General features: G+C 45.2%; 1 protein-coding gene across 2 annotated transcripts in view; it reads left to right on the top strand.

The window, feature by feature from the left end:
- LOC139542873 (coiled-coil domain-containing protein 71-like) overlaps positions 1–19,406 on the top strand; it is a 61,879-nt gene that overhangs the window by 31,339 nt on the left and 11,134 nt on the right. The window contains exon 2 of one of the 2 annotated variants that reach the window (XM_071348805.1): positions 6,702–9,221. The exons of the other annotated variant lie outside the window; for it this stretch is intronic. Within the exon in view, the coding sequence (XP_071204906.1) occupies positions 6,729–7,781 (1,053 nt within the window). The 5' untranslated portion in view covers positions 6,702–6,728 and the 3' untranslated portion in view covers positions 7,782–9,221. Of the gene's footprint in view, positions 1–6,701; positions 9,222–19,406 lie in introns of those variants that run through there. 2 annotated transcript variants of the gene reach the window in all.

Below are 19,406 nucleotides of genomic sequence, written 5' to 3'. Positions count from 1 at the left end.
TGGCAATGAGGAGTAGATCACATCAGTCACCGGCTTCATCAATAACATTGTCCCCACAGTGACCGTAGGTACATGCCCCAACCAGAAGCCATGGATTACAGGCAACATCCACACTGAGCTAAAAGGTAGAGCTTTCAAGGAACGGTACGCTAACCCGAACACTTATAAGAAATCCCGCTTTGCCCTGAGACAAACAGGCAAAGCGTAAATACAGGACTACGGTGGAATCCTACTACACTGGCTCTGACGCTCGTCAGATGTGGCAGGGCTTGCAAAGTATTATGTACTACAAAGTGAGGGGGGTGGTGTGTGCTTAGTCCCCTCCTGTACTCCCTGTTCACGCATGACTGCATTGGCAAGCACGACTCTAACACCATTTGTTTGCAGACGACACAACGGTGATAGGCCTGATCACTAACAACGATGGGACTATAGGGAAGAGGTCAGTGACCTGGCAGTGTGGTGCCAGGACCACCCCTTCCGCAATGTGATAAAGACAGAGGAGATGATCGTGGACTACAGGAAAAGGAGGGCCAAGCACGTTCTGATTCTCATCGACGGGCCTCTAGTGGAGCAGGTTGAGAGCTTCAAGTTCTTTGGCGTCCACATCACAAACAAACTATCATGGTCCTAACACACCAAGACAGTCGTGAAGAGCGCAAGACAACACCTATTCCCCCTCAGGAGACTAAAAAGATTTGGCATGGGTCCTCAGATCCTCAAAAGGTTCTACAGCTGTGCTATCGAGCATCCTGACTGGTTGCAGCAATGCCTGGTATGGCAACTGCTTGGCCATACCAGTAGCTACTTGGACATTACCGAACAAAACAAACTTTTCTTGTGGGAGTCCTGGGAGTGTATTCCGACGAAGATCAGCAAAGTGAAGATTTATAATAGTTTTTATGAGTTCTGTTGACTGCACAATTTGGCGGGTAACTGTATGGCTTGCTTTCGTGGCTGAATGCGGTTTTCAGATTATTGAATATTGTGTTTTGCCGTAAAGCTTTTTGAAATCTGACACAGCGGTTGCATTAAGAACAAGTGTATCTTTAATTCTATGTAAAACATGCATCTTTCATCAAAGTTTATGATGAGTATTTCTGTTATTTGACGTGGCTCTCTGCAATTTCTCCGGATATTTTTTTGGCATTTCTGAACATGGCGCCAATGTAAACTGAGGTTTTGGATATAAATATGAACTTAATCTAACAAGACATATGTATTGTGTAACATGAAGTCCTATGAGTGTCATCTGATGAAGATCAAAGATTAGTGATTCATTTTCTCTTTGTGCTTTTTGTGACTCCTGGAAAAATGGCTGAATTTCTGTGAGTTGATGGTGTCCTAACATAATCGTTTGTGGTGCTTTCGCCGAAAAGCCTATTTGAAATCGGACACTTTGGTGGGATTAACAACACGATTACCTTTTAAAATGGTATAAGATACATGTATGTTTGAGAAATTTTAATTATGAGATTTCTGTTTGAATTTGGCACCCTGCACTTTCACTGGCTGATGTCATATCGATCCCGTTAACGGGATTGCAGCCATAAGAAGTTAATTAATGCAACCGCTGTGTCAGATTTCAAAAAGACTTTACGGAAAAAGCAAACCATGCAATAAATCAAGCCAAACAGATATCCGCCATGTTGGAGTCAACAGAAGTCAGAAATAGCATTATAAATATACACTTTGATCTTCATCAGAATGTAGTCCCAGGAATCCCAGTTCCACAAATGTTTGATTTGTTCGATCAAGTTCAACATATGTAGAAATACCTCCTTTTTGTTAGCGCGTTTAGCCCAGTATTCCAAATTCATGACTCGCGATCACTGGGAGCAGACAGTCAAAAAGTTCCGTTATAGTCCGTAGAAACATGTCAAACGAAGTATAGAATCAATCTCTAGTATGTTTTTAACAAATCTTCAATAATGTTCCAACCGGATAATTCCTTTGTCTTCAGAAATGCAATGGAACTCAAGCTAACTCTCACATGAACGCGCATGGTCAGCTCGTGGCACTCTGGGGGAGACCTTACTCAATCCCCTCTCATTCGCCCTCACTTCACAGTAGAAGCATCAAACAAGGTTCTAAAGACTGTTGACATCTAGTGGAAGCCTTAGGAAGTGCAATATGACACCATAGACACTATTTGATAGACCAAGAGTTGAAAAACTACAAACCTCAGATCTCCCACTTCCTGGTTGGTTTGTGTGTGTATAGTCACATGTAGTTAGCGTATCCTACCTGGATATGGTTCGTACCTTGCATCGCAGACTGCCATCAGGACCATTGGCAAAAAGCCGTTGTAGTAATCGCTGCCCAGGTTTGCCGGATCTCGGAACCGAACTTGTTTTCTGTCCAACAATCCTCAATCTGCCCAGTGTGCCACGGAGGGATAAGCAACAAAATCCTCCTTCGGGACATGCCAGATAGCCTGGCACACTTCTGTGACGATGGCAGAAACATTCCTAGCTTATGAGTTACAACTCTCAGCAATACTTGGTGTGCTGCCGCTCGCCAAAAACCGAAAGGTCAGACAGACTTTCTGCAGCCCTTACGGGTAAGCTGTGAGTTTTCTGCGAGATCTGAGGGGCAAGCCACTGAAGTCGTAAAATCTGGCAACAGACATCTGAAAGTAGTGAACACCTTTCAACATGGCGCCGGCAGAGATGGTCGCCTCGCGCTCTTAGGTAACTATGCAGTAGTTTAATGTATTATTTCTTACTGTTACCCCAAGAAATCTTAAGTCTCATTACATACAGCTGGGAGGAACTATTGGATATAAGAGCAACGTTAACTTGCCAACATTACGACCAGGAATACAACTTTCCCGAAGCGGATCCTCTGTTTGGTCCACCACCCAGGACAATGGATCGGATCCCAGCAGGCAACCCAAAACAGCGCCGCAGATGGAGCGGTCTTCTGGTCAGGCTCTGTAGACTGGCACATCGCCCACCCCTCCTGAGTATACTACTAGCCAACGTCCAGTCTCTTGAAAACAAGGTAGACGAAATCCGAGCAAGGGTTGCCTTCCAGAGAGACATCAGAGATTGTAACATTCTCTGTTTCACGGAAACATGGCTCGCTCGGGATACGTTAGTCGGTACAGCCACCTAGTTTCTTCACGCATTGCGCCGACAAACATCTTTCTTCCTAGGTTTTGGCCTTTCTGGGGAGTTTTTCCTAGCCACCGTGCTTTTACACCTGCATTGCTTGCTGTTTTGGGCTGGGTTTCTGTACAGCACTTTGAGATATCAGCTGATGTACGAAGGGCTATATAAATACATTTGATTTGATTCCGGTAAGAAGGGCGGGGGTGTATGCCTTATGATTAACGAGTCTTGGTGTGATCATAACAACATACAGGAACTTAAGTCCTTTTGTTCACCTGACCTAGAACTCTTTACAATCAAATGCCGACCGCATTATCTACCAAGAGAATTCTCTTCGACTAATCACAGCCGGCCCAGACTGCATCCCTAGCCGTGTCCTTAGCATGCGCAGACCAGCTGGCTGGTGTGTTTACGGACATATTCAATCAATCCCTATCCCAGTCTGCTGTTCCCATATGCTTCAAGAGAGCCACCATTGTTCCCAAGAAAGCTAAGGTAACTGAGCTAAACGACTATCGCCCCGTAGCACTCACTTCCATCATGAAGTGCTTTGAGACTAGTCAAGGATCATATCACCTCTACCCAATCAATCAATGTATATATAAAGCCCTTCTTACATCAGCTGATGTCACAAAATGCTGTACAGAATCCCAGCCTAAAAGTCCAGAACCTAGGAAGAAACCTAGAGGAACCAGGCTGAGGGTTGGCCAGTCCTCTTCTGGCTGTGCCAGGTGGAGATTATAACAGAACATGGCCAAGATGTTCTTAGATGACCAGCAGGGTCAAATAATAATAATCACAGTGGTTGTCGAGGGTGCAACAGGTCAGCACCTCAGGAGTAAATGTCAGTTGGGATTTCATAGCCGATCATTCAGAGCATCTCTACTGCTCGTGCTGTCTCGAGTTGAAAACGGCATGTTTGGGACAGGTAGCACGTCCGGTAAACAGGTGACACCCTAGACCCACTCCAATTTGCTTACAGCCCCAATAGGTCCACAGAAGATGCAATCACACTGCCCTAACCCATCTGGAGAAGAGGAATACCTGTGTAAGAATGCTGTTAATCGATTACAGCTCGGCATTTAACACCATAGTGCCCTCCAAACTCGTCATTAAGCTCGAGACCCTTGGTCTCGACCCCTTCCTGTGCTGCTGGGTCCTGGACTTCCTGATGGGCCGCCCCCAGGTGGTGGAGGTAGGAAACATCTCCACCCGGCTAATCCTCAACATTGGGGCCCCACAAGGGTGCGTTCTCAGCCCTCTCCTGTACTCCCTGTTCACCCATGACTGTATGGCCATGCACGCCTCCAACTCAATCATCAAGTTTGCAGATGACACTACAGTGGTAGGCTTGATTACCAACAACGACGGGACGGCCTACCGGGAGGAGTTGAGGGACCTCGGATTGTGGTGTCAGGAAAATAACCTCACACTCAACGTCAACAAAACAAAGGAGATGATTATGGACTTCAGGAAACAGCAGAGGGAGCACCCCCCCATCCACATTGACGGGACAGTAGTGGAGAAGGTGGAAAGCTTCCTCAGCGTACACATCACGGACAAACTGAAATTGTCCACCCAGACAGTGTGGGGAAGAAAGGCTGAAGAAATTTGGCTTGTCACCAAAAACACACAAACTTTTACAGATGCACAATCGAGAGCATCCTGTCGGACTGTATCACCGCCTGGTACGGCAATTGCTCCGCTCACAACCGCAAGGCTCTCCAGAGGGTAGTGAGGTCTGCACAAAGCATCACTGGGGGCAAACTACTTGCCCTCCAGGACACCTACACCACCCGATGCCACAGGAAGGCCAAAAAGATCATCAAGGACATCAACCATCGCCTGTTCACCCCGCTATCATCCAGAAGGCGAGGTCAGTACAGGTGCAACAAAGCTGGGACCGAGAGAGTGAAAAACAGCATCTATGTCAAGGCCATCAGACTGTTAAACAGCCATCACTGTTGGCAGCAGCCACTCGGACTCAAATCTCTAGCCACTTCAATAATAAAAAATTGCATGTAATAAATGTATCACTAGTCACTTTAAACAAAGCCACTTTATAATGTTTACATACCCTACATTACTCAACTCAAGTATATACTGTACTCTATACCATCTACTGCATCTTGCCTATGCCGCACGTCCATCGCTCATCCATACATTTATATGTTTGTGTGTATAAGGTAGTTGTGAAATTGTTAGATTTTACTGCACGGTCGGTACTAGAAGCACAAGCATTTCGCTACACTTGCATTAACATATGCTAACCATGTGTATGTGACCAATAACATTTTATTTGAACATGTCGTTCCTCATCAATGCTTCGCGTAGGTTGAACAAGAGACGTGCGTTCTTCGTCATCCCCTCTCGTGGTCTTCATGGAACGAACTTGCCATTTTCTCAGTCCTTTTTTTCTCCATACTCCTGAGTAGTAATAGCAGTTCAAGTTCTTGCTGTTCAAGCTCTAGCAATTCCAAAAAATACATTTTCTTCTGTGGCTAAAAAGTAGTGTCGAAAGCATAGAACGCCAGACATGTGGCTAGTATTTTGTAAACGGGCATATACTGTAACACTTGATCCGGAAGTTAAAACGTTTTCCGTGGCTAGTCAAAAAGAGTGCCTTGGCCCCTCTTGCTTGGTTAGCTACTCTGGCTCCCAAGCCCCCTAGTGGATATACACTACACAAGGCGGACTTCACCTCTGGGTGGAATGCAACGAATAGAGTCCGCTGCCCAAAAAAACCTTACTCCACTCACGTGCACGCACGTAGATCAATGGAGTGCAGCTTGTAGAAGCCTTTTTAGAGGTAGTTCTGGGTGCCAATGCAAACTAGAGTTAACGCAAAGACTGGATGTCTTTGGGATCAGCTAGCATGCTAGCTGATCACGAGGACTTCCAGTCTGAGCTAAGTAAGCATTGGCAGCGGTACAGCTGCCGCACAAACTTGCAGCAAAGCAATGCAAAGTTATATTCCTGTTTCTACATTCCGTTTTGACATGCCGCATCCACCGTAAGTTGAATCAAAAGCTAGCCTACTTTGTGACAAAAGTCATACCTGTTTTTGTGGCAGAGGCTTTGCCAATCAGATCTGCATGAAAACAATCAAGGGGCAAACTCTCAATTTTACATTTTCTCATATTAAATATTACTGGAATGTTATGTCGTTTTTTGGAGCTAATTTCAATAAGAAAGCTCTATGTAAAAATTAATTCCAGTTGGAATTGTCAATTTATCATTTAAAGTCTATGGTGGAAATTGTCTCACTGAATTTTAGCTAATGTTAGTCACCCATGGTTGGTAGATGTTTTGAATCTGTTTAAAATAGGAAAAGCTCTTTAAAGAAACAAAACCACTGATGTAACAAGTTTATTTCAGAGTTTGTGTGTCTCCCTCTTCAGCAAGATTATGAATACAGCTTTGTTTGTAGTCACTTTGGTGGTACGTTGAATGTTGGGTTAGCCTACCTGATCAGAAACCTTAACCTGAGATTTCCCTTATCCATGTTTTTGAATGTCAATGATTTACAGAAGTTGAGTATGAAGTCTACATTTTTATGTTTGTTTATTCTCTTTTTGCCCACAGGGCTGATCTCGGACGCGAGTTTCACCAATGCTACAGATTACAGAACAGATGGTATATGCCATGAATTGTAAGGAAGCCACAGAGAAGGTTGTCCAGTCATGGTCACGTTTCAACTCAGCTGGCCAAACTACTCTACTGGAGACTCTGAAAGCGTTCAGTCCTATGTCAAAAGACCTTTTTGATACTGAGAAAGAACTGACCACTTTTATTGAGGGACTCAAAGATGAAGGTCACAAACCTACTGTACTTAAAAGCAAAGATGTTTATGGTTACAGGTCTTGTACTGCAGTGCTGAGGCCTGTAATAAAGACACAAAGCACACTGGACATTGCTGTCTCAAAGGTTCAAAAGACTGGCAAAAAGAAGGGTAGAAAACCCCATGGCAAGAAGACTGAAATCAACTATTCTTTGTTAAGTGCAGCAGCAAAAGTCGTCCTGAAGAATCAACCCACAATTATTTTGACAAATCTGTCAAAGGAGTCTCTCAAACAGACGGTCCTCTCGAAACCACCAGCCTTGGCTGTTGTGCCTGTTCAGATGCAGTCATACATAAGACTGACCAACATCACTGGACCCTCTACAGGCCACACAGCGAGACTGCAGTTCCACACAGGTGTATGGTCAGGAGAGGTGACTGTGCCCAACACTCATCGACCACTATCTCTAACAGGTACCCAAGTACAGCCTTCGGAAGGTACCGGAAACTCAGCAAAATCTGTCACTTTGAGGAGAGTGAACTTTTTGCCCTGCCCAGTCAATATCATCGGAGTGCCTGCCATACTGCAAAACGACCGGGTTTTGAAGGAATGCAACGGAATGCCTTGCTGGAGGGACCAGAAAAGGAAAAGGACTGACGAGGCTGAAGACAAACTCTGTGTGAAGAGGCCCAGAAATGAGGTCTGGCTGGTCAAAGAGCAGTCCGAAGACCTTAGACTGAGTGAGAACAACCTGAGGTTCAAGGTGATCAAGGTTGATGACTCGATCACCGATGAGGAGGTGAGGAGGAAAGCCCAGAAGATCCTGCGAGTTAACCTGTCACCGGTCATAGAAATTCAACCACTTATTGCCTACCCAATGTGACCGGCCCGTAATATATTTGGCTGCGTTTACACAGGCAGCCCAATTCTGTTTTTGTTTTTTTACCCAATTATTGGCAAAAGATCTGATCAGATTGGCCAAAAGACCAATAATTGTGGGAAAAATATTTTGAATTTGTCTGAACACAGCCTTAAAGTCCTTTTGTCCTCCATGTAAATTTCATCAGTTTCAGTTGCATCTCATCAAGGCAGTGCTTTGTCTTTTAGCTGTGCTCAGATTGGGAGTATTGGGATTGTTTGGGATGCTTTTTTGGAGATTTGGAAAATCCTATTTCTTTCTGTTAATATGTTTAGAAAAGGGGATGCTGGGTTATTGCCTAAACATCCAAAAATATGGTTTAAAGTATTGTTTACACTGCACATACTATAGACTGCCCCTTGACTGGTGAAGTGTGAGGCACAATGGATGTCCCCATATGAGTTGTACCTGCAGTATATCCTTCTTTTCATGTGTGTTTTTGGGACACTGTGAAATTTCCTTCATCTGTTTTATAAATGATACAAACATCTGATAATGAAGCCATGTCATGTATAACTATGCAGCATTCATTTGCTAGAATATTACAGATTTTATATACATCACTTTTTAGTCATGTCATTTCTACTGTATGTTCGATTAAAGAAGCAATTGAAATGGTGTTTTCCTGATGTGTTATAAAGGTTTATCTTTTTGGACATGACAGTTAAGAGTTCCTAGCTATATGTTAACATTTTATGGCTTTTATTCTCATTTGTACAAAGTTAAGGCATTTTATTCCATTATCTGTATTTAATTTGTAGAAGAATTTACATGGCCTTATTTAAGAGTTTTCAGTGTTTTTAAAGCCTCTGGAGGAAACGCTCTAGCCTATATTGTGTATTATCTGACATTTAGAACTATTCCTAAAGCATTTTATAGCTTTGAAATTTGATATTTAGGCCTTGTTTGTTTCTGTAATTGGAGGAAGTATGCCAGTTGGTTTCTTTTATTCAAGTATCCTCCTCTCCATTAGGTTCAACTGATTTGATTTATCCGTCCTTGACCTTTCCATTCTCAATCGAAGGCAGAGTAAAGCTTTTTTGGCTTCGGGTTACAGTTACTTGCTTTGATTTTCATGTGCCAAATGTATATTTTTGGTGCTTCTCAATTGCACTTTTTTTTTTTTCCCCAAACTGAAAAGGTTGTCTCTGTTAGCTACATATTCTAAATCACACATGCTTTGAATAAAATGTCTGAGGCACTTTTAGGTATGTGAAGAGGTAGCGATACATTTCATGTTCAATGTAGCTTAATTTATATCTATTTAAAAACAACTTAAAAAAAAAAAAAAACTTTTTGTATGAACCACAATGATACTTAACAAAGATATCTGTTAACATGTTATGGTCATTGTGTGTTGGGAATTACTGTTGAACTGTAAAATAAAGCATTTTGACCACTTTCTCTGGATTACCTGGCATTTACATTTTAATAATGGGTCATTATACTCATAACCATGTTTGTGTGATGACTAGTACCTTTTTATTTACTTTTACCCCTTTTTCTCCCCAATTTCGTTATCCAATTGATAGTTAATCTTGTCCCATCGCTGCAACTCTCTTACCAAGGTCGAGAGCCATGCGTCCCCCGAAACACTACCCTGCCAAGCCGTATTGCTTCTTGACACACTGCTTGCTTAACCCAGAAGCCAGCCGCACCAATGTGTCGGAGGAAAAAACTTACAACTGGCAACCGTGGCAGTGTGCATGTGACCGGCCCACCACAGGAGTTGCTAGAGCGAAATGGGACAAGGACATCCCAGCCGGCCTAACCCGGGCGACGCTGGCCCAATTGTGCGTTGCCTCGTGTCTCCCGGTCGCAGCCGGCTGCAACACAGCCCGGAATCAAACCCGGGTCTGTAGTAATGCCTCAAGACCTGCAATGCTTTAGACTGATGCGCCACTCGGGAGGCCCAATGACTGGTACTTTTGCCTGAAACCTGAAGTTACATTCGTTCAAGCTAAATCCTAGACAGACTTAGGCCTACATAGTGTTGTGACACACAGGAGACGTGGGTTTGAACCCAGTTGGTCAATAGCAGTGTGAAGGAAAATGTTTGCTTTTCTAATAACCAATTTGACTGGGTTCATGCAAGTGACTGACAGTGCCTGGGAGGAGTCCTCATCAGTATTGGTAGTTTGGTAGTACGCCCAGAACATTGTTTTGAGGACGGAAACGGATATCTCAGTTTCCAGGTCTAAGCTTAGAGGGAAGCCTCATGAGGTATTGGTCGCTCACATGCATGCACCAAAAGTTAATGGTGATTTATGAATAATGTAAGCAGTATATAAGAACTGGACTGCCCTGATGGAGCTCTTGACTGACGTGTAGTGTACTATGGTGCATTGAGTTTGTTGGAACCGCTCCAGCGTGCTGTTAATATAGAATTATTAATTTAAGATTGACTTCAGGTGTCCGACAATTTGGCGTCACAAACTAAATGATTGGTTCTGCCTGTGGAGCTTTCCAGTAAGGGTCTGCGAGGGAAAACCGGTGGTGCACTTTATGAAGCGTGAGGCGAAATTCCCGTTTGACCAAAAGACAAGGACCCGACCAGACCCTTACTGCGAGCTGCCCAGGAGGGGACGCATCATCCACAGACAATTGAGGGACACTGCAACTGAATTTCTGTAAGTCAATAAAAAATTAAATGTTTTAATTAATGTTTTATTATAAAACTAAACAAAAATGAAGGTACCATTAGTCTTAAGAAGGCTAGAGCTTGTCTCATAAACAAGACTAGAGTGAGGGCAGTAACGGTACCATGGAAAAGTCCCGCTGACAGCTCTCTAGGCATTTATTTGAAGTGTCGACGTGGTCTGCAGCCACTGGTAATTGCACAACGTGTTTTTGAGCACGTGTTATTTTATATTATTAGTTCTAAGAGATTTGTAATTTAGGTAAGTGGGAAGCTGAGTTCAACAAATAAATTACATTTGGAATAATAAGATTGAAATTTAGATAACAGTAATATCTCAAGTACTGAGTGAATGAGAGTTGTCGGGACTAGCTCTGATGTGAAAAAGGTGTCAATGAATACCCCAACCAGTTCTGTGTGAGCTGTGGAGTTTTTCAATCTATAACATTATCTAGGGGTTTTGTCCACCACCGCCCGTTGATCTACAGGTAGTGAGCACTGACAGGAGAAGCTTGAGTCTAATGGGTGAGTGCTGTTTATTGATTACACCGGACACAGCTTTCCTCAAACATATGTACCTCTCAGGCTGGCTGCACTGTGATCATTGCTGGTGGTGTGGATGTGAATACCTAAGTATAGAAGCAGCAAGACTATAGAATCCATTCGGGTGACGGGGGAGATTTGAGAACACAGGAGATTTGGGAGACTGCAATGGTTTGGGAGACTAACTGGGATATTTGGGGGGACTGGGAAGACTGGAGAATTGCAATATGGGAGAATTGGGGAGATTTTGAACACTGGGGAGATTTAGGAGACTGGGGAGTTTTTGGAGAATGAGAAGACTGGAGATATTTGGGAGATTGTAACTGGGAGATTTGGGAAGACTGAGTAGACGGGAGATTTTGGAAAACGGGAGAATTGGGAGGAATTTGGAACACTGAGGACATTTGGAGAGACTGGGGATACTGGCAGGACTGGAGAGATTTGGAAGACTGGGGAGGTTTGGGAGACTAGCTGGGAGGTTGGGAGTTTTGGAAAGACTTGAATGGTTTGGGAGAATAACGGAGATTTGCAATATGGGAGAATTGGGGAGATTTTGGAACACTGGGGAGATTTAGGAGATGGGAGATTTTGGAGAATGAGAAGACAGATATTTGGGAGACTAATTGGGTAGACTGGGACGACTGGCGAGATTTGGGACGACTGGCAGATTTGAGCTTTGTAACACTGGCGAGACCGGGAGAATTTGAAAGACTGGCGAGACCGGGAGAATTTGAAAGACTGGCGAGACCGGGAGAATTTGAAAGACTGGCCAGACCGGGAGAATTTGAAAGACTGGCCAGACCGGGAGAATTTGAAAGACTGGCCAGACCGGGAGAATTTGAAAGACTGGCCAGACCGGGAGAATTTGAAAGACTGGCCAGACCGGGAGAATTTGAAAGACTGGCCAGACCGGGAGAAATTGAAAGACTGGCCAGACCGGGAGAATTTGAAAGACGGGCCAGACCGGGAGAATTTGAAAGACGGGCCAGACCGGGAGAATTTGAAAGACGGGCCAGACCGGGAGAATTTGAAAGACGGGCCAGACCGGGAGAATTTGAAAGACGGGCCAGACCGGGAGAATTTGAAAGACGGGCCAGACCGGGAGAATTTGAAAGACGGGCCAGACCGGGAGAATTTGAAAGACGGGCCAGACCGGGAGAATTTGAAAGACGGGCCAGACCGGGAGAATTTGAAAGACGGGCCAGACCGGGAGAATTTGAAAGACGGGCCAGACCGGGAGAATTTGAAAGACGGGCCAGACCGGGAGAATTTGAAAGACGGGCCAGACCGGGAGAATTTGAAAGACGGGCCAGACCGGGAGAATTTGAAGGACGGGCGAGACCGGGAGAATTTGAAAGACCGGGAGAATTTGAAGGACGGGCGAGACCGGGAGAATCTGGAAGACTGGTGAGACCGGGAGACTGGCGAGATTTGCGAAAGGTTGGGGAGATTTGGAAAACTGGCGAGTCTGGGAGACGTGCAAGACTTGGAGATTTGGTAGACTGGGAGATTTGGAAGTCTGTGGAGACTGGCTGATTTGGAAAACTGGGAAGAGTGCAAGACTGGGGAGACTGGCGAGGTTTGGAACGACTGGCGAGGTTTGGAACGACTGGCGAGACGGAGAAGTATGAGGGGTTTGGGAGACTTGGGAAGACTGGGGAGATTTGGGAGACTAACTTTGAGATTTGGAAAGACTGGAAGAGTTTGGAGACTGGGAGATGATTTGGAAGACTTGGTAAACTGGGAGATTTGGAAAGACTGGAGAGGTTTTGGGTCGACTGGAGAGGTTGAGGACTGGGGAGATTTGGGGAGACAGAAGAATGAGGTTTGGGAAACTGGGAGATTTGGAAGACTTGGGAAACTGGGAGATTTGGAAGACTTGGGAAACTGGGAGATTTGGGATTCTGGGGATTAAGAGATTTGGAAGACTGTGGAGACTGGAAGACTGGTTAGACTGGTGAGATTTTGGAAAACGGGAGAATTGGGAAGAGTTTGGAACACTTTGGAGATTTGTGAGACTGGAATGGTTTTGGAGACTGGAGAGGTTTGGAAGACTGTAACTAGGATATTTGGGGAGACTGGGAAGACTGAAGAATGGGGAGATTTGGAACAACTGGGGAGACTGGGGAGGTTTGGTGGACTGGGGAAGACTGGGGAGATTTGTGGAGGCTGGGGAGATTTGTGGAGGCTGGGGAGATTTCTAAGACTGGGGAGATTTCTAAGACTGGGGAGACTAGGGAGATTTGGAGGACTGGGGAGACTGGTGACATTTTGGGGAGACTGGGGTGATATTTTTATTTCACCTTTATTTAACCAGGTAAGCTAGTTAAGAACAAGTTCTCATTTACACCTGCGACCTGGCCAAGATAAAGCAAAGCAGTGTGACAGAAACAACACTGAGTTACATGGAATATACAAGCGTACAGTCAACACAATAGAAGAAAATAAAAGTCTATATACAGTGTGTGCAAATGGCATGAGGTATGGCCATAGTAGCAAAGTAATTACAATTTAGCAGATTAACACTGGAGTGATAGATGAGCAGATGGTGTGTAAGAGTGATACTGGTGTGCAAAAGAGCAGCAAAGTAAATATAAACAATTTGGGGATGAGGTTGGTAGATTGGGTGGGCTATTTACAGATGGACTATGTACAGCTGCAGTGATCGGTTAGCTGCTCAGATAGCTGCTGTTTTAAGTTAGTGAGGGAAATGTAAGTCTCCAGCTTCAGCGATTTTTGCAATTCGTTCCAGTCACTGGCAGCAGAGAACTGGAAGGAAAGGAGGCCAAAGGAGGTTTTGGCTTTGGGGATGACCAGTCAGATATACCTACTGGAGCGCGTGCTATGGGTGGGTGTTGTTATCATGACCAGTGAGCTGACATAAGGCTGAGCTTTACCTAGCATAAACTTGTAGATGACCTGGAGCCAGTGGGTCTGGCGACAAATATGTAGCGAGGGCCAGCCGACTAGAGCATACAGGTGGCAGTGGTGGGTGGAATAAGGCGCTTTGGTAACAAAACGGATGGCATTGTGATAGACTGCATCCAATTTGCTGAGTAGAGTATTGGAAGCTATTTTGTAGATGACATCGCCGAAGTCGAGGATCGGTAGGATAGTCTGTTCCTAGGGTAAGTTTGACGGCGTGAGTGTAGGAGGCTTTGTTGCGAAATAGAAAGCCGATTCTAGATATGGGAAGACTGGGGAGCTATGGTAGACTGGGGAGCTAAGAATTTGGAACACTGGGGACATTTGGAGAGACTGGGGATGCTGGGAAGACTGGGGAGATTTGCGAGACCGTGCCCTGACCGTTCTCTGCTTAGTGTGCCCAGGTACAACCTCTATGTTGTGAGTGGCTACCTGGTTGATCCTGCCAGTAGCATATGCTTGTCTCAAAGACCAAGCCATGCAAGTCTAAGTACACATGGTTGGTACAGTGAAACTGCGACTGGAGAGATTCTGGAAGCTGTGTAACAGAGCTTTGAGAGACTGGAGATATTTATGGAGACTGTAACTGGGAGACTGGGAGAGAATTGGAAGACTGGGGAGATTTACACAACTGGGGAGGTTTGGGTAGACTGGGGAGATTTGGAAGACTGGGGAGATTTGGGGAGATTGAGACTGAAGAATTTTGGGAGAAGTTTGGGAAATTTGGAAGACTGGGGAGTATGGCGAGATTTTGGAAGACTGGGGAGTATGGGGAGATTTTGGAAGACTGGGGAGATTTTGGAAGACTGGGAAGACTGGGGAGATTTTGGAAGACTGGGGAGATTTTGGAAGACTGGGGAGATTTTGGAAGACTGGGGAGATTTTGGAAGACTGGGGAGATTTTGGAAGACTGGGGAGTATGGCGAGATTTTGGAAGACTGGGGAGTATGGCGAGATTTTGGAAGACTGGGGAGTATGGCGAGATTTTGGAAGACTGGGGAGTATGGCGAGATTTTGGAAGACTGGGGAGTATGGCGAGATTTTGGAAGACTGGGGAGTATGGCGAGATTTTGGAAGACCTGGGAGATATGGCGAGATTTTGGAAGACTGGGGAGATATGGCGAGATTTTGGAAGACTGGGGAGATATGGCGAGATTTTGGAAGACTGGGGAGATATGGCGAGATTTTGGAAGACTGGGGAGTATGGCGAGATTTTGGAAGACTGGGGAGATATGGCGAGATTTTGGAAGACTGGGGAGATATGGCGAGATTTTGGAAGACTGGGGAGATATGGCGAGATTTTGGAAGACTGGGGAGATATGAGAAGACTGGGGAGCTATGAGAAGACTGGGGAGCTATGAGAAGACTGGGGAGATATGAGAAGACTGGGGATATTTGAGAGACTGGGGAAACTGGAAGACCTGGTGGACTGGGGAGATTTTGGAAAACGGGAGAATTGGGAAGATTTTGGAACACTTGGGACGTTTGGGGAGACTGGGGATACTGGGAGGAATGGGGAGGTTTTGGAACACTGGGGAGATTTGAGAGACTGGGGATACTGGGAGATCTGGAGACTGGTGTGACTGGCAAGACTGGGAGATTTGGATGTCTGGGGAGATTTGGAAGACTGGGGAGATTTTGGGAAGACTGGAGATTTTGGGAAGACTGGAGATTTTGGGAAGACTGGAGATTTTGGGAAGACTGGAGATTTTGGGAAGACTGGAGATTTTGGAGACTGTGGAGATTTGGGAAGACTGGGAGATTTGGGAGGCTATGGAAACTGGAATACCTGGTAGACTGGGGAGATTGAGAGATTTTGGAAAACTAGAGAATAGGGAAGAATTTGGAACACTGGGAAGAATGGGGAGGTTTGGGGAGATTTTGGAAAACATTTGAGATTTTAGAACACTGGGGGGATTTGGGGAGATTTAGGAGATTTCAAAGACTGAAGAGATTTGGGAGGCTGTAACTGTGAGACTTCGGAGACTGGGAGTTTTGGACGACTGGGGAGATTTGGAAGACTGGGGAGATTTGGAAGACTGGGGAGATTTGGAAGACTGGTGTGACTGGATGACTGGGTAGACTGGAGAGATTTGGAAGACTGAGGAGATTGGATGAGATTTTGGGAAACAGGAGAATTGGGAAGAATTTGGAACACTGGGGAGATTTAGGAGACTGGGGAGGTTGTGGAGATTTGGGAGATTTGCGAGACTGGACATATTTGGTAGACTGTAACTGGGAGACTTGGAAGACTGGAGACTGGGAGATTTGGGAGGCTGGTGAGATGGAGATTTTGACGACTGGGAAGACTGGTTAGATTTGGGAGACTGGAGAGGTTTGGGAGACTGTGACCGGGAAGACATGAGAGATTTTGGAATACGGGAGAATTGGGGAGATTTGGTAAGACTGGGGAGATTTTTGAGGCTGAAGAATTTGGGGAGACTGGAAGATTTGGGAGACTGGTGATACTTTCAGATTTGGAGGAGTGGGGAGACTGGAGAGGTTTGGGAAGACTGGTGAGACTTGGGAGGCTATGGAGATTTGGAAAGTCTGGGGAGATTTGGAAAGTCTGGGGAGATTTGGAAAGTCTGGGGAGATTTGGAAAGTCTGGGGAGATTTGGAGAGGATTGGGTAGACTTAGGAGATTTAGGCAGCACTTCAGGAACCACAAAAAACCCTCTCACCGTACTTTTGTTGAGTTTTCTAGGGACAAAGAGTCTCTGTTTAATCACTCGTGTTCAGCCACCAAAGCTAACACCTTTGCTGATATTCTGGAGTTGATGCTGTTGGAGGATTTTAAAAGCAACCTGCCTGATAGAATTGTAGTTCATTTAAATTAACAGAAAGTGGCGACATTGGCCCAAGCAGCAGTGTTGGCAGATGAGTACACTCTGACACACAAGACTGTGTTTGGTGGGCCTCGTTTTGAAGGCCGAACGATTACGTCACCTGTGCCTCATTCAAGTCGTTTTTCCTTAGCACAAAAGCCTTAGCACAAAATCCGTGAATGTCTTTACTGTCACCAAAAGGGTCACATGATTGCAGACTGCCCGGTTTTGAAAAGTAAACCTAAACAGTCCCTATCACCTTCCCCTAAATTTAAAAGGCTGGGTTTAGTCCAATTTGTGGCTCATCTGCTGGACCCACTTATTGATTCAGCATTTGGGAAACCGGATCCTTTCCATGCTCCGTTTATCTCTGCCGGTTGTTTCCTTAATTGGAGAATAAGCGAATCAAAAGCCCATACAAATCTTACGAGACACCGGGGCATCGCAGTCAGTAATCGTTACTGATGCTTTACCCTGGTCCCCTGAAACGTATTGTGGCGCGCATGTCATTATAGGGTATAGAGACAAAAACCGTACCTGTACTATTACACTGGGTCCATTTAGTGTCTAGACTGGTATCAGGACGTTTCCATATTGGTGTAGTGTCTACACTGCCAGTAAAAGGAGTCACATTGCTACTTGGGAACGATATCGCTGGTGGTAACGTGTCTTCTGTGTGAGAAGTAGTAGACAACCCAGAAATCAAAACTGCAGATGATAACTTGGTTCAAGCATTTCCCCATGTTTTTCCTGCTTGTGTGTTAACGAGGGCACAATCTCACAAGCTGCGAGATGTGGTGGATTTGTCTATTTCCATTTTTGAGAATGTTGAGGTTGAAGACAATGCACTGAGTATTCCTTATGCAAGGCCGACAGTTTTTACCCCCGTAAAAACTAAGGCAGGGGAAAACGAAATCGCGCCCCAATTACATAATTCTTTTGTCTGTCACCCCCGAGAAGGTGATTGGTGTCTCCCTTTTGACATTCAGTCTTCAAGTGTTTTGCTTCGGTAATTTCCATTGAGTAAGCTAAAACTAGGGAGACCGCCTACTTTATGGAAGCAGGAGTTTTGATGCATAAATGGGCAGCTCATAACAGTTAGTGACTGGAGTGAAGGGCTTCAAGTGGTTGTTCCTACACTGTTCCGACAGTAGGTTCTGTTCATGACAAGGCGTGGTCTGGACATTTAGGGATCACGAAGACTTATAACCGAGTCCTTCAACATTTTTTATGGCCCGGTTTGATGTCTGAAGTTGTCCAATTTTGTAAAACATGTCATGTTTGTCAACTCACTGGGAAGCGAATCAAACAGTTCCTCGTGCGCCGCTCTGCCTGATTCCTGTGGTGGGGGAACCATTTGAACAAGTGATAATTGATTGTGTAGGTCCGTTGCCAAAAACTAGGTCAGGTAACCAGTTCTTACTAACAATAATGTGCAGTGCTACTCGATACCCATAGGCTATCCCTCTCCGTACTATAACGGCTAAGACTGTGGTGAAGGCACTAGTTAAGTTCTTCTCTACGTTTGGACTCCCTAAAGTAATCCAATCTTATCAAGGAACCAACTTTATGCCAAAACTGTTCTCAAATGTGTTAAAGACGCTGTGTATTTCCTATCAGGTCACCAGTCCGTATCATCCGGAGAGTCAAGGGGACCTCAGACGCTGGCATCAGACACTTAAGGCAATGCTACGCAAGTATTGCATGGATGCCAGTACCGATTGGGACGAGGGGGTGCCATTTGTCCTATTTGCCATCAGGGAAACAATACAAGAGTCCTGAGGGTTCAGCCCTGCTGACCTTGTGTTTGGACACAACAACACGGGGTCCGCTAAAAGTTTAAGGAGCATATCCTGTCTCCTACACCCAGTAGCGCCCCTAAAAATGTGTTGGATTATGTCAGTAAAATGCGGGAGAGGCTGCACGCCACATGCGTGTTTGCCCAAAAGTCTCTCTCCTAGTCTCAAAAACGCATGAAATTACATTATGACAAAGAGGCTGTTGGACGTTCTTTTGCACCATTCAAGGGGGATCAAGTTTTAGTTTTTTTGCCAGTCCCTGGCTCATCTCTGTCGGCACGTTTTTCTGGGCCATTTCTTGTCGAAAAGAAACTCAGTGACACCGATTATGTGATAAAGACCCCAGATCATAGACGTTCTTCCCGTGTGTGTTATGTTAACATGCTGAAAGCGTATTATATGTGTGACTCTCCAGACAGCTCCTCAGGTAAGCCGGTCCAGCCCGCCATCTCCAGTGTGGCTGCGGTGGTGCTGAAGCCTGGCTGGGACCTAGAGGAGGATAAGGAGGACGGGTTGGAGTTACGCCATACGTTACAGCAGTGTGAACGCTTATGTAATTCGGAGATGCTGAAAAAGTTACCCTCTCAAATGGAACATTTGGATAACGATCAAACAAATGATCTTATCCTATTGATAAATAGTTCTCAATGTGTTTCAGGACGTTCCAAGTTCCAACCCTCCATTTGGCCAAGTGTGAGTTTGGGAAGGCTACTGTGACTTACTTGGGGAAGCAGGTGGGACGAGGTCAAGTGAGCCCAATAACTGACAGTGGAAACAATTGTTGCTTTTCCTGCTCCCACGATTCACCACCAGTTGCGCAGATTCCTGGGGATGGTAGGGTACTATCGTACATTCT

The sequence above is a fragment of the Salvelinus alpinus genome, chromosome 17 (assembly GCF_045679555.1).
Source record: "Salvelinus alpinus chromosome 17, SLU_Salpinus.1, whole genome shotgun sequence".
NCBI lineage: Eukaryota > Metazoa > Chordata > Actinopteri > Salmoniformes > Salmonidae > Salvelinus > Salvelinus alpinus.
This window is presented reverse-complemented; position numbering and strand designations above follow the sequence as displayed.